The sequence below is a fragment of the Lissotriton helveticus genome, chromosome 2_1 (genome assembly GCF_964261635.1).
Source record: "Lissotriton helveticus chromosome 2_1, aLisHel1.1, whole genome shotgun sequence".
In the NCBI taxonomy this organism is placed as follows: Eukaryota; Metazoa; Chordata; class Amphibia; order Caudata; family Salamandridae; genus Lissotriton; species Lissotriton helveticus.
Window position 1 is genome coordinate 1,247,466,179 of NC_136059.1, and position 12,836 is coordinate 1,247,479,014.

General features: G+C 45.6%; 1 protein-coding gene across 1 annotated transcript in view; it reads left to right on the forward strand.

Moving 5' to 3' along the window:
* Positions 1-4,414: 4,414 nt before the first annotated feature.
* Positions 4,415-12,836, forward strand: part of POLR2B (RNA polymerase II subunit B) — a 128,946-nt gene continuing 120,524 nt past the window's right edge. The window contains exon 1 of the mRNA XM_078676200.1: positions 4,415-4,595. Coding sequence (XP_078532326.1) covers positions 4,577-4,595 — 19 coding nt within the window. The 5' untranslated portion in view covers positions 4,415-4,576. The remainder of the gene's footprint in view (positions 4,596-12,836) is intronic.

Below are 12,836 nucleotides of genomic sequence, written 5' to 3' on the forward strand. Positions count from 1 at the left end.
GGTGGATACCTGACTATGGTTACCCCAGATTTTTTTTTGCCTTGTGTTTAGCTGGTTTTCGACTTAGTTGGCCTGGGATCCTGCCAATCAGGGCCCCAGGCTATCTGCTCTCTCTATAAAATGGACTCCATGTACCTTAGGTACATACCTAATTGGATATTGGGTCACTCTTGTGAGTCCCTGTACAGTGTACCATAGGTACCCAGGGCATAGGTGCACCCAAGGCCTACCAGGGGCTGCAGCATATCTTTTGCCACCCCTGGCTGGCCATCCAAACTGACACAACTGGCTGATCACTCAGCTGGGGCAAGGTTGTATAATCAACCCCTTGCTTAGATATAGTATTCCTATATCTAACCTTATATCTAGACACATATACACCTATAAGTCACTCCTATGGCAGGCCTTCACAGTCCTGATGGCAGAGTGCTTTGTTTTATGTGAGATGGTGCTCTAGAATGAGCTGAGCCTGTCTGCAGCTTTCGGAACCATGTCTTTATAGCTGTTCTATGATATTGCCATACCATATACTCTTAAGTGCATTTTGAACCTCGTGGTTAAATGCTAACTTTGGTTTGGCTTTATCAAAACATGTTGTGTAAGGTGTCATACGCTTTGGAATACTACCCCCTCGCCAGTTCTGGCGGCGGGGGTAGCATTCCACCCTTCTAGAGGGAGAAGACATGTTGTTCCTACTAATCCCGGTTAAAGTTAACCAGAGCCTCAGCATCACAAAATGGATGCTGCTGCCACAGACACAAGTCTGACCTCCTGCTGCTGGGAATCCTTCCAGCGAGGGAGGCTTGGACAATAGGTTTCCTGTCTTGGGAGGTGCTAGCACCACCCCAGACAGGCCATAGTGTATGGGGCAGGGAGTGCTGAATGAAATGAGACACTGCCTGGGGCACACAAGGTGTCCCATGCATAGTCCAGTTCAAACCGGTGCTGGGGCACTCCAGCCCCAGCTCTGGCACGAAACTGGACAAAGGGAAAGGGGTGTAACCACCCCCTTCCTGGGTCCCACCCACAGGAGGGACCTAGCAGGTAATCCAGCCCCTAAATTTGGTATATACGTAGGAGCTGAGTCCCAAGACTTTAGATTTATCCTGACTGAAACTCTGATACGAAACTCTGGACCTTCGACGATCTACTTTGCAAGAAGACGACTGAAGAATCTCCCTTGTGGTCAAGGAGTGACCACCCTGCACAAGCAGGCACCATCAAGCGATCAACGGTTTGCTTTGTCGACGCTCCCGCCGGAGCTCGAGCACAGAGCCTGACAAGACCCGGACTTCCAGACTTCCAACAGCCCGATCCACAGTCACAGCAGAGCTGAGACCCGTGGAGGCGACGAGAGACGTGGGAGCGGCCATCTTGGAAAGCCAGCGAATTGCTTTCCGTGCAACTTCTGAGGCACCCTCGAAGTTGTGCATTGGGGGTTGAGTAACCCCAGCCCCGAGCACCAACTGCACCGAAGAGCAGCCCTCCACACTCCACGAGTTCTGCGTGGGGCCCTTCTGCATTTTCCTTCTTGACGCGTCTGTCCAGTCACTTAACCGTTGGCTAGTGGCCTCTGTGACGACGAAACCTTTGATTTTCAACGCTGGTCTGGTTGCTCCAGACTGGCCCTTGCTCCCCTGAAAAGAAGCAGCCCATCAGACCTTGCTGGTCTGATTAAGAAGCCATCTTCCTTTTCTGCGTGGGTTGCCTTTGCCAAGGCTTGTTGACTCCAATCCGGAAGCCGACACCGCCGACAGCGAGAGCCTTCGTGGGACAGTCTGTATCCAGCGCCTGGTCGTCGTCGACACCTCCTGGTCCACGTGGCTGCAGAGACAAGCTTCAAGACATAACCTGATTGCTTCGCGACATCACCTGGTTCCTTCTTGGTTCCATCCTAGTCACTGGCTAGTGACCCAGACTCTGTCCCCTCTGCTTTCAGGTACTCTTCATCCTCGATCCGCCCTTGGATCCAACCGAACACTTCTCTCCTGGTCGCCTGCAGCATCTTTCTCCAAGGGTCCATAGGAATCAGCGACGAAACCCGACACACTTTGACACCTATGCACCCGCTTCCTGTGGGTGAGGTAACGCGAGTATTTTGTTACTCATGTGGGTATTGACTATCCTAGTGTCCTAGTTTCAAGTAGCTTTTCCCTAGTCCATCCAGAAGTGTCCTAAAAGAACTAGTTTCCAATTCTTTTGTTCCTATTCTGACTCTATGGTAACTTGTGTGCGTGTAAAGACACTGCACGCGCATCCCGTGGGCCTCCTGCTCTCTATCCTTTGGTAGTACAGTGTAGCCCCAGCGATTCTCCAGGCCCTAGGCCTTTCCTTTGTTCGTGACGTGGTTCTTATACCGCTATTTTAGTATATGGTTCGAAGTGCCCCTAGGGCATTACTGTATTTTGTGCAACTTATTGTATGTTTATTAAGTATCTTGTTAAGTGCTTGTGCCTCTGACCTCATAAAGAGGTCAGAGGATTAATTTAGTAATAAATACATATATATTTTATATATATCCTGTGTGGTGTCCTTTCATTTAGTATTAAAGGGATTGCATATGGTAAAACAGCTGGCTTCACATGCCCTCTTGAGTTTAGACTAAGACTGCTTTGTCCTGGAGTGATGGTGTGATGATTATCCCCTCAACTTGTCCAGTCAGAATTAAGAATTTCATAAGGTTGAAACATTTAGGGGTGGAACATGCCATTAAGAAAGTATAATTTGGGTAGTTAGTTAGACTAATTAGCACAGTCGCTGCCAGAAACACTGAAAGACAGAGATGCTGTCCGAATGCTGATTGAATACCTGATGAAGCAGACTTAGAATTTTACAAGCAAACTAGAAATAGAAGAAGATTTGCTGAAGAATAGAGGAGGTAATAGAATTAGACGAAGATTGTGGAAGATTCGAGGAGGTAGTAGGTTTAGAAGGTCACGGAAGAACAGAGGAGGAAGTTAGTATCAGAGAGGGAGGGGTGAGACGCAGGCGTCGAATCCAGTAGAGGTCATCTGTCCTGTCCTTTCCTGTCCTGAAGAACCTGTCACCTGAATTCTTTAAGGGACCCTTAACTCTTGGTCAGTGGGGTCCAATTTTCCCACCATTCTAGGGAAATATAAATCTGTGTATTGTGTTTATGTGCTTTCTCGCTGTCCTCTCTTTCCTGAGGGTCTTGTTATTGTGAAATATTCAATTAATTGGATAGATAGATTCTACTTCCTCTGAAAGATGGAGTTAACACTGTAATATGTTTTGCTCTTTATGATTAGTGTAGATAAACATTTAAAACCTTCATGAGTCTGTGGTTATTAAATAAGAAATTAGGTAACGAGACCCACGTCATTGGTCATCAACTCTAATCAACTGAAATAGATCAATTTATCAAGAAAGGGCATGGCCATTAAAGTAAAGATTTCTGGTCAGATAATCAAAGGACATATGAATTCAGCCCTATAAATTGATCCTCCGCGGTGCTCTCTGGCCTATTTTGTGTGAGAGTGTTTATGGGCCCAAAAAAGTATTTAGTGATAGAGGTCCGCAGGTTAGTGGCCGGCTGGATCATGGGTAAAGTATAATTTTGCATTGCGGAAAGTGCTGCTGAGAGCATTGCCAAAAAACAGGAGCTTATCTAAACAGCATATTAGTAGAGGCAATGTGTATTCAGTGGGGTAAGAGGAGAGATGTGGCAATTAAGTTAACAGCATTGTTTACTCTTACAATGGATAAAAATGCGTGCAGTTCTCAAGTAGAAAGTCACAGTCACTCCCGTCCTACTTCAAGGCCACTCAATTTTTATAGAACAATGGATCATATGACCTAAGGCCCCACCAATCATTTAGTGAATTATTTGTCTTTCATTGCTCTGTGAATATATAAATAGTTATATATGGTATAATAATGTAGGTAGGATATGTTGTGCTACAACATCGCATCTGTAAAGAAAAGTGAAATACACTGTTTAAATACGTTCTACCAGTAAAGAACATGCGCTTGTCTTGGCTTTTATATATGCGCTACACACCCCTCCGACTCATGGCTGCTCGGAGAACACCGGCAAATGAGAATATATACATTACGACGTCTGTATTACTGCGGCCGGACCAGGAGTCCCACCCTATCGTCAGTATTAACAGTCTCAACGCCCGAACTTCGTCTCCTTCGCTTTATTTTAAACTGCAACAGAAAATGTCATGTACACGGCATGGGTAAAGCGTTGCCATTCGCATATTTGCGGAATCACATAGAAAACGGTGTCTAGCACAGCACCCCAGTACTTCTGCTGCGTAGTAGTGAGTACACCAAAAATACGCTGAATGCAGTAGAAGTAGAACACCCATCCACTCTCTCGTCCACGCCAGAGCGACGACGTGTTGTTAGTGCGCGCGCAAGTTCACTGGGAGCGAGCGTGTGCGTCACAAACAAGCGCCGGAACGTCATTTCCTGTGCAGGGATAGTGTTTGTGCTCGTTTTCCCCGGCCGGCAGTGGTGACTGCCTACCAAGCAGTGCGCAGTTGGCTTTCTGCCGCAAGACAAACCGTCACCGCCTCTCAGCCCCCGGGCCCCTCACACCGCCAACATGTACGACGGCGAGGAAGGTGAGTGCCAGTCGTTCACCGTGCGTCTTTCCCGCTGTCTGCTGCAGTGGTGCCCGAGATCCGTGCGCACCCACGATCCGGCTCCCAGGGAGCGTGTTGAGAATGATGGGCTGCAGTTTGTGTTTATGCGGGGGTCTCTGACCCGCGTGCAAAGCTTGGTACTGCTTACCACGTCGTTCTAGTGTTTGTGGAAGTCACGACCATCTGCAGCTTTTCTCTATTTACCTCCTTTTAGGTCGAGCATTCTAGATCTCTCGTATATATACGTTTCTATATACTTATATGTGTATGTACTTTGTGGCCTCTGGAGATCAGCCCTAGGACTTGTCTCCTTCCGTTTAGGGACTTTAGTTTTCTATTACACTGCTTCTGTTTGACTGTCTTGATAGAAAGCGACCAGCATAGGTCGATAAAATACCAGAATCCCTTTAGCATTCACTAGATTCCAGTCCATTGAAATTGTCTTCCTTGAGCACCTGTAGACAATATTTTTTACAAATCTTGTATTTTCAGTGATCTGACCACCGAAGGCCCGATTTTATATTAAAAACAGAGCTTTGGACTATACCATTTCCCACTGAAAGGCAATATTTCTCTCCATGTGTTCCCATACCTGGCGTGTCACTCAGTTTACTGATTATTTTTCTTCCATGTTAAAGAACAGTAGATGTTTAAGCACCCAGGTTAATGTGCTGCATAGCTAAATACATAATAAGGTCCCAAAGGCGAGACCGATTGCATTGCAAATGCTAGTTTCTACTGTTCTTGTCCCGACTTTGTATTTCTCATGGACCTTTTTAGATCACTGGGTAACCAATCAGCATTTCCTATTAGTGTTGGCTGCCCCATCCCAAGAAGAGGTTCGCAGAGGAGGCCGCGATCCTGACACGGCATTACGAGTTTATTTTATCAGGGACGGACACTCGCTACCTGTTCATCTTTTGGATTTCTCGTTACAGGATTCCATGCAGCGCTAGTTTATTTGTTTGCCACAGAATTATTTTAGGAGTTCTTTAGATCCTTCTGGAGTACAGTTTAAGGATATTTTCTATTTAGATCTAAAGCGTCTATCTCCTGTTTTAAATGGACAAAATACCAGATTCTGTTTGTTTGTTTTCCAGTTGGCTTATTGTCCCAACGGCATATCTACCTTGTTAGAAAAATATCGATTGGGTGAAATGACCATTGGTATAGATGAGCAGTGGTACAAACTGTAGACAATTGACAGACGTTTATCCTTTAAAACGTTGTAGAATTTCCTGAGATTTTTTCACGACTAAAGAGGACAATATAGGAGTTTCATAGAGATGCGCATTGCACACAAGTGTTGTTGATTTTGAGTCATGTCTAGTGAATGGAGTAATTTTTTTGGTGGCCAGTCTTGGGCACGTGGTCCACTAATGTGACTTAGCCAGTTCGAGGCAGTCAAGTTGCTGTGCCTTTTGGGCTGTGTGCACAGAATTTCTGCATGGGCCCTGGAATTATGCAGCAATGGAGGGTCAAATTATGCATTGCATGCAGCATAGCAAAGCATATGCTGTGACACTATTGTCTCGATATTTGAACCCCCATTAGTACTGTTTGGGCAAAAATTACCCAGTTTAATACCCATATTAACTAATCAACATCTAAAAGGTGATATATTATTCTTTGCAGATGGCCTGTCGCTGCTCTGCCCACTATGGCATTTTTAAGTAACCATGGATTAATTTGAGCTAGCAACTGATATATATATATATATATATATATATATATATATATATATATATATATATATATATAATTTTTAATCTGCAAGTTTTGCACCAGGTGTTGGGTTATTTGCATGTACAAAAGGGGGTGGTGATGGACGGAACATCTGAACCAATCAAACACTCACACCCAGTCAACAGATCTGGGTTTAATCCATCACCGTTCTTTAGCCCACTCTGCCACCCCAGTTCAGACATGGCCATATGCAAATCAGTCTGACCCTGTGCCTCATGGGAACAGTCCAGCCCGAACTGCCATGCCTTCCCTGGACTGGAAACAAGCTTCCTAGGAACGGTTTCTGGCATGTCAGCCGTCTTCAGCCAGGCTTGCTTGAATCCAGTGGCAAAGTGAGCAAGGGACTCACTTCTGAGCATACCCTGCCAACTTATGGCAAACAAAGCGGTACAAAAGGGGGTGGTGATGGATTAAACCCAGATCATTTGACTGGGGGTGAGTGTTTGATTTGCTCAAATGCTCCGTCCATCATCCCCTTTTATATCGCTTTGTTTGCCCTAAGTTGGCAGGGTATGGCGGAGTGAGCTAAAGAATGGTGATGGATTAAACCCAGATCAGTTGAATGGGGGTGAGTGTTTGATTTGCTCAAACGCTCCGTCCACCATCCCCTTTTGTGTCGCTGGGTTATTTGCATGGCCACTAGAATTGTGCGATTCCACGCCCTTGACTTTATTGTTGCATTTTTATGGATTTGCTGTGTTTGCCACCTAATCTGTCATCTGTTAATTTAACATTGAAAATGTTGTTTCTAGATTGAATGGATCAAAAGTTGTTACATATGCAGCAAGATGTTTGTGCGCAGTGAAAGGCCCTTCGCAATAGTTAACTCTTTATTTTTCATTTGCTTATATCTGTATTTAGTTATTAAACTGATGCTAATACAGTGAAATCATTGACCCGGCAGTGTTACCATGTGTAAAAATGGCAAAATAGTGTATTGATACTATTAAAAAACGTGCTGCATTATGCCACATAATTTGTCCTTTCCCTGCTGCATAATTTGATGCTCCCCTGCCACATAATTCCAGTGGCCTTGATTATTTGGTAAGTGCTGTAAATGTATATCACTGTGAAAATGTCCGCTGCATTGCATGTGCAGGGCTCGAACATTTCACTCAACCGCTCGCATATTCGAGCTAAATTTAACAAGGTCGAGCTATTTTTAGGTTCTACTCGCCCTTTCTGGCGAGTAGGAAAACAAACCAACTTTTGTCCTCTGTCTGTGAAAACGGAGCAAATGTGACAAGATAACAAAGATTTAAAGGCATTTTTATTGCTCACAAAGTTAATGAGCAACAAAGATGCCTTTAACTCTTGTTATCTTGTTACATTTGCTCCGCTTTCAGAGACTGAGGTCAAGTAGGTTGCAGTTAGGTCGAGGACATTTTTTAAGGTACTAGTCCTGCAGGACTAGTACTATTTTTGGGATTTTTCGAGCCCTGATGTGATTCTAGTGGCATGTGGTATGGTCTTCATTTCAATCAGAAGCTAGATAGGGAGCCAGTACAGTGTCCATCATGAACCAAAGATTATCTTTGCACTTCTGTCGTAGTCGCTTTGGGCTTTAAAAAAAGCGCGCACTGACGACTGATGGTGTCTGTGCCTGGTGAAAATGTGCACTGACGGTGTGGTTGAGCGTGTGTGTGTGTGTGGTTGTGTGGGGAGTGAGACAGAAAGAACTAGTGGTTGGCAGTCTGGAGAGAGTTACACAGATAGACCATTAAATGTAGATATTCGAAGGAAAAATAAATTGTTAAATGTGGACAGAAAGGCAAAGGCAGGGTTGAAACAGGGACAAAGGCAAGTGAAAAGGTTATGAGCGATAAAATAAAAGAGGAGATTAGAGAAAGAAAATAAAGTGGGTGCATTTTGGAGGTAGCGAAATAGGTGTAGGAAAGAGCGTGAGAGAGAAAAGAAAATAGCAGAGGTGAAGCAGGCGACTAGTCTATACATAGATGGAGGATGGAAGACAGGAGAGAATAAAGTGAAAGGAAGAAACAAGAGTTGAGAGCAGAAAAAGACAAAAGTGAAGATAGTGGAGGAGAAAAAGAGGTAATGAGAGAGATGAGAAATGCAGAATAGGCAGTAAAAAAGGTCGAATATGGAGAGAGGAGCGAAATATTAGAAGAAGGAGCGACGGAGAGCACGTCTACAGTTAGTTTCAAATAGTACAGCTGTAAACTGTGACTGCTCAGCTGCCCATATTTTGCTTGAAAGTACATCGGAATAGACAAATGTTCTGGGGGTTCAAGATATAAAACACAAAAAGTTATGTTTTTATAAGAACCAAGTCCACTCTTCCGGGGCAGAGGCATGTCATTTGTGGATTCACCGTGAGTGGTGGGGGGCTGGACGGACATTTGTTGGAGAGCTGTCCTGCGTTCCTGTGACCTGCTCTAAGCAAGCACATGCCCGTACCCGTTCATCAAGAAAGCAAAAGAAAGATGCAATTAAGTGTAAAACAAACCTGAACTATAGGACCAAACACCGGAGGTGTAACAAGATTTGTCACAGCGTGCAGGTTACATGCACAGTCCTCTCAGTGTGTTCATTGTCCCCTTTATAATGGATTGTGAGGTAGCTTTCAGTGAGGCAGCAACACAGATCCGATTGCCCGAGCACGTGTTTTGCACTTTGCTTGAATTCATATAGCACTTGGTTGCTTACCAAACTCATTGTGAGATGTAAAGCGCTCGGCCGACGACAACCCCGCTTGTCAGTGCAGAGCTGGTACCAGAGAAGTGCAAGAGCGCCATCACTCGTCGCAAGCCTGGCAGGCTGCCTCTGAAACGTCGGAGGGTGGAAGTGAGGAAGTGGAGGCGGGGGTGTGTAGCCACCCCATGGGGTTAAGTGGTTGCGCCCAGTTTGTACTGGAAAAAGTTGCGGTTTCTGTAGTTTGTTTCTTGTACGTGATAAATAACAGGGGGAGGGGCACTGGCGGGTCACAAATGCATCACAATGATAGTGCGTTAAAACAAGTAGGGAGATAACATTCTGAAATGTAAATTCTGTTTATTCGGCGGAAAAGTTGCGCGTTGTCACCCCCGTGTGGTGTTGGGTTGATTTCTGCTGAATCCTGCAGGTGTGAGACAAGAGTGGCCTACGGCAGTATTTTTATCCCAGAGAGGAGGAAAGCAAAGTGCACCGCCTCGTGAAATAGATCCAAAAAAACCAAGCTCTCGGCATTGCTGTGGCGGGGGCGGGTTACATGAGGTAAAAGTGAAAATTGTGAGCAAACAAAATACAAGAGGTAGCAAACGGTGCATTACAGGAGGAAAAAGTGACGTGTGCAAGTTACAAAGGCGTAACTCAGGAGGCAGATGACTGCAGGGATGAAAGATGCTGGCGAATGTCGAGCCCGGGCAAACTCCTGTGACCTGCCCTAAGCAAGCACATGCGCGCACCCATTCATCAAGAGAGCAAAAGAAAGGTGCAATTAAGTGGAAAACAAACCTGAAATATAGGACCAAACACCGGAAGTGTAACAAGATTTGTCACAGCGTGCAGGTTACATGCACAGTCTTCTCAGTGTGTTCATTGTCCCCTTTATAATGGAATGTGAGGTAGCTTTCAGTGAGGCAGCAACACAGATCCGATTGCCCGAGCACGTGTTTTGTACTTTGCTTGAATTCATATAGCACTTGGTTGCTTACCAAACTCATTGTGAGACGTAAAGTGCTCGGCCGACGACAACCCCGCTTGTCAGTGCAGAGCTGGTACCAGAGAAGCGCATGAGCGCCATCACTCGTCGCAAGCCTGGCAGGCTGCCTCTGAAACTTGGAAGGGTGGTAGTGAGGAAGTTGAGTCGGGGTGTGTAGCCACCCCATGGGATAAAGTGGTTGTGCCCAGTTTGTACTGGAAAAAGTTGCGGTTTCTGTAGTTTTTCTTGTACGTGATAAATAACAGGGGGAGGGGCACTGGCGGGTCACAAATGCATCACATTGATAGTGCGTTAAAACAAGTAGGGAGATAACATTCTGAAATGTAAATTCTGTTTATTTATTTATTTTTAAACATATTTTTATTGATTTTTTTTAGTTTCAAATTTCCATATACATTCGCGCAATGTTACTTACATATTATGATTCCGTTAACACAGCGTGCTTGTATGATCATAAGTCATCATGAACACGTATTAATAGGTTTATATCTGACATCTTGAAAATGTGTCCAATGGTATCCGCAAAATCGTCGCTGTGATACGTATACGGTCATTACTTACAAGTAATATATGTATGTGGAGAAGCACATTATACATCTTATGTAACAGCGAACTGAATAACTTCCCTTAATAAAATCCCCCGTCACTTTTTCTTTGCATATCAATATTAACGAACCACGGGCACCACAATCACATTCAAAGTATTTACGTTGCAGTACACCGTATCTACACAGTACGTTGGATGATAAGGCAGATGCAGCATACATCACCATCAAACATTTGGCATATTTAAACATCTGGATTAAGTTCCGCTGATTTCAGCTCCTCCAACATAGCTTCCCACTCCATTGCTATCGGCGTCTTACGCAGACCCCTCGCCTCCTCTCTGCGCTGCCCCATCTCAGCATTTCCGCATGCCAGCTGGACACCCTAGGAGGTTTACATGATTTCCATCGCATAGTAATATTCCTGATACCCAGTATTATTGCCATATCTATGAATCGATATTGTACCGTATATTTTGACCTATTTTTATGTAGACCTAGCAAACAGTCTTCCACTGTGTCTAGAACCACATGGTGTGCCGCCTCACCGGTAACCTCTCTAACCGTGGTCCAATATGCCATTATTGTTGGGCAAGACCACAGCATATGTAATAGACCCGTCCCCTCTAACTTGCATCTAGGGCATGAGTGTTGTGTGTGCGGGAACATTTTGTCCAGCCTACCTGGGGTCAGATAGGCACGGTGCACTATCATAGTTTGGATGGATTTAAATTTCAAATTCCTTGACACCTTCCTGGGATGCTCCAGTATTTTCGCCCATTCCTTATCCGTCAGGTCTCTGCCTATCTCTTCTATCCAAATAGTTTTCAACGTGTCTAGGGAGACACGAGTGTGTGTACTGAGCCCAGTATATATCAAGCGGACCAAATGTCTCCCCCCTCCCCATATAGTGTACCATCTTAACCAATTCGTTGTTTTCGGGTTCCCTCCTTTGTGGTGCCCTGTGTTTTTAGGGCTCGCCGGCTGATGCGCTTGCGCATAGCTGGCGAAGCTCTATAGTGGCTTATTCAGAGTTCAACCACTGGCGATTCCATGCAGTGCATGTGCGCTTTATAGGTCATTGCGCAAGCGCAAGCCCTAAAGAGCGCGTGCACAATGCCACCAGCTGCCTGCCTGCCTGCACATCTGCCAAGCCATCTGCCGCCAGCAGCTTCACTTGGGATCTGCTTCGCCCCCTGCTGCACACATCACAGCCATCAGCCTCCCTCCCATGGGCAGCTTGGCCTCAGGCATTCACCCCCACACGACTTCTCCTCCCCCCTAATTACATCCCTGCTGTTTACTTCTTTCACGGCCGCGAGGCCGTGCTTCAAAGGGATACGCCCCCTGCTTTAATTACATTAGCTTAGTTTTGGTGATTTTGGTTAATAAAATCTTGTTCTTTCACGGATTCCACACACATCCTTCAAGATTACAGCAAACATTTCCCAGAGCCCTAAACAGAACGAATCGAGACTGCCACTTTTTCACACCTTTGAGGAATGTGCTAATGTTGCTGGCATAGCTGACATAATCACACTTATAGTGCCATTGCACCCTTCCTTCGTGTAGTCTTCTATTTCCCTTCAGCTCCGGATTAATTATGCAGACCATGTCAGTCTATTCTGCTTTTCATCTACTAAATATATATCGGTATATAGAATGATGTTAAATCTACATATTGAAAAAATGCATAAATATTTCTCTGTGCTAAAGCATCCCGTTACGTTGTAATTGTTCTCTTTCTGCAAAATTCTCACTCTATCTTTCTGGTCTATCTCTGCTCTCCTCCCCCTGTTCGCCTCCCTGTCTGTCCTCTGTCTCTGCATCTCCCGCTCTCTCTCTGCTGCCCTCTGTCCTTGCAATCCTCCATCCCTCTCGCTGCCCCTGCTGCTGTTTCCCTTTCTCTGCATCTCACCTGCTCTCTGGCTGTCTCCAGTGACGTGACCCGGTCTCTCTCTCTGCCACACTTAGGCTGCTCTCTGACTGTCTTCAGTGACCTCTCTCTGTCGCTACTCGCCCCTCTCTCAGCCGCCCTCTGTCTGTCTAGGCTGCTCTCTGACTGTCTCCAGTGGCTGTCTGTCTCTGGTCACCCCTCCTCACCCTCACCCAACCTCACACCCTCACCCCCTCACTCACCCTCACCCCCTCATCCTCACACACCCTCACTCACCCTCACACCCTCACAACCCTCTCACCCTCACACACCCTTACCCCCTCACCCACCCTTACCCTCACCCCCTCACCCTGTCACCCTGACACGCCCTG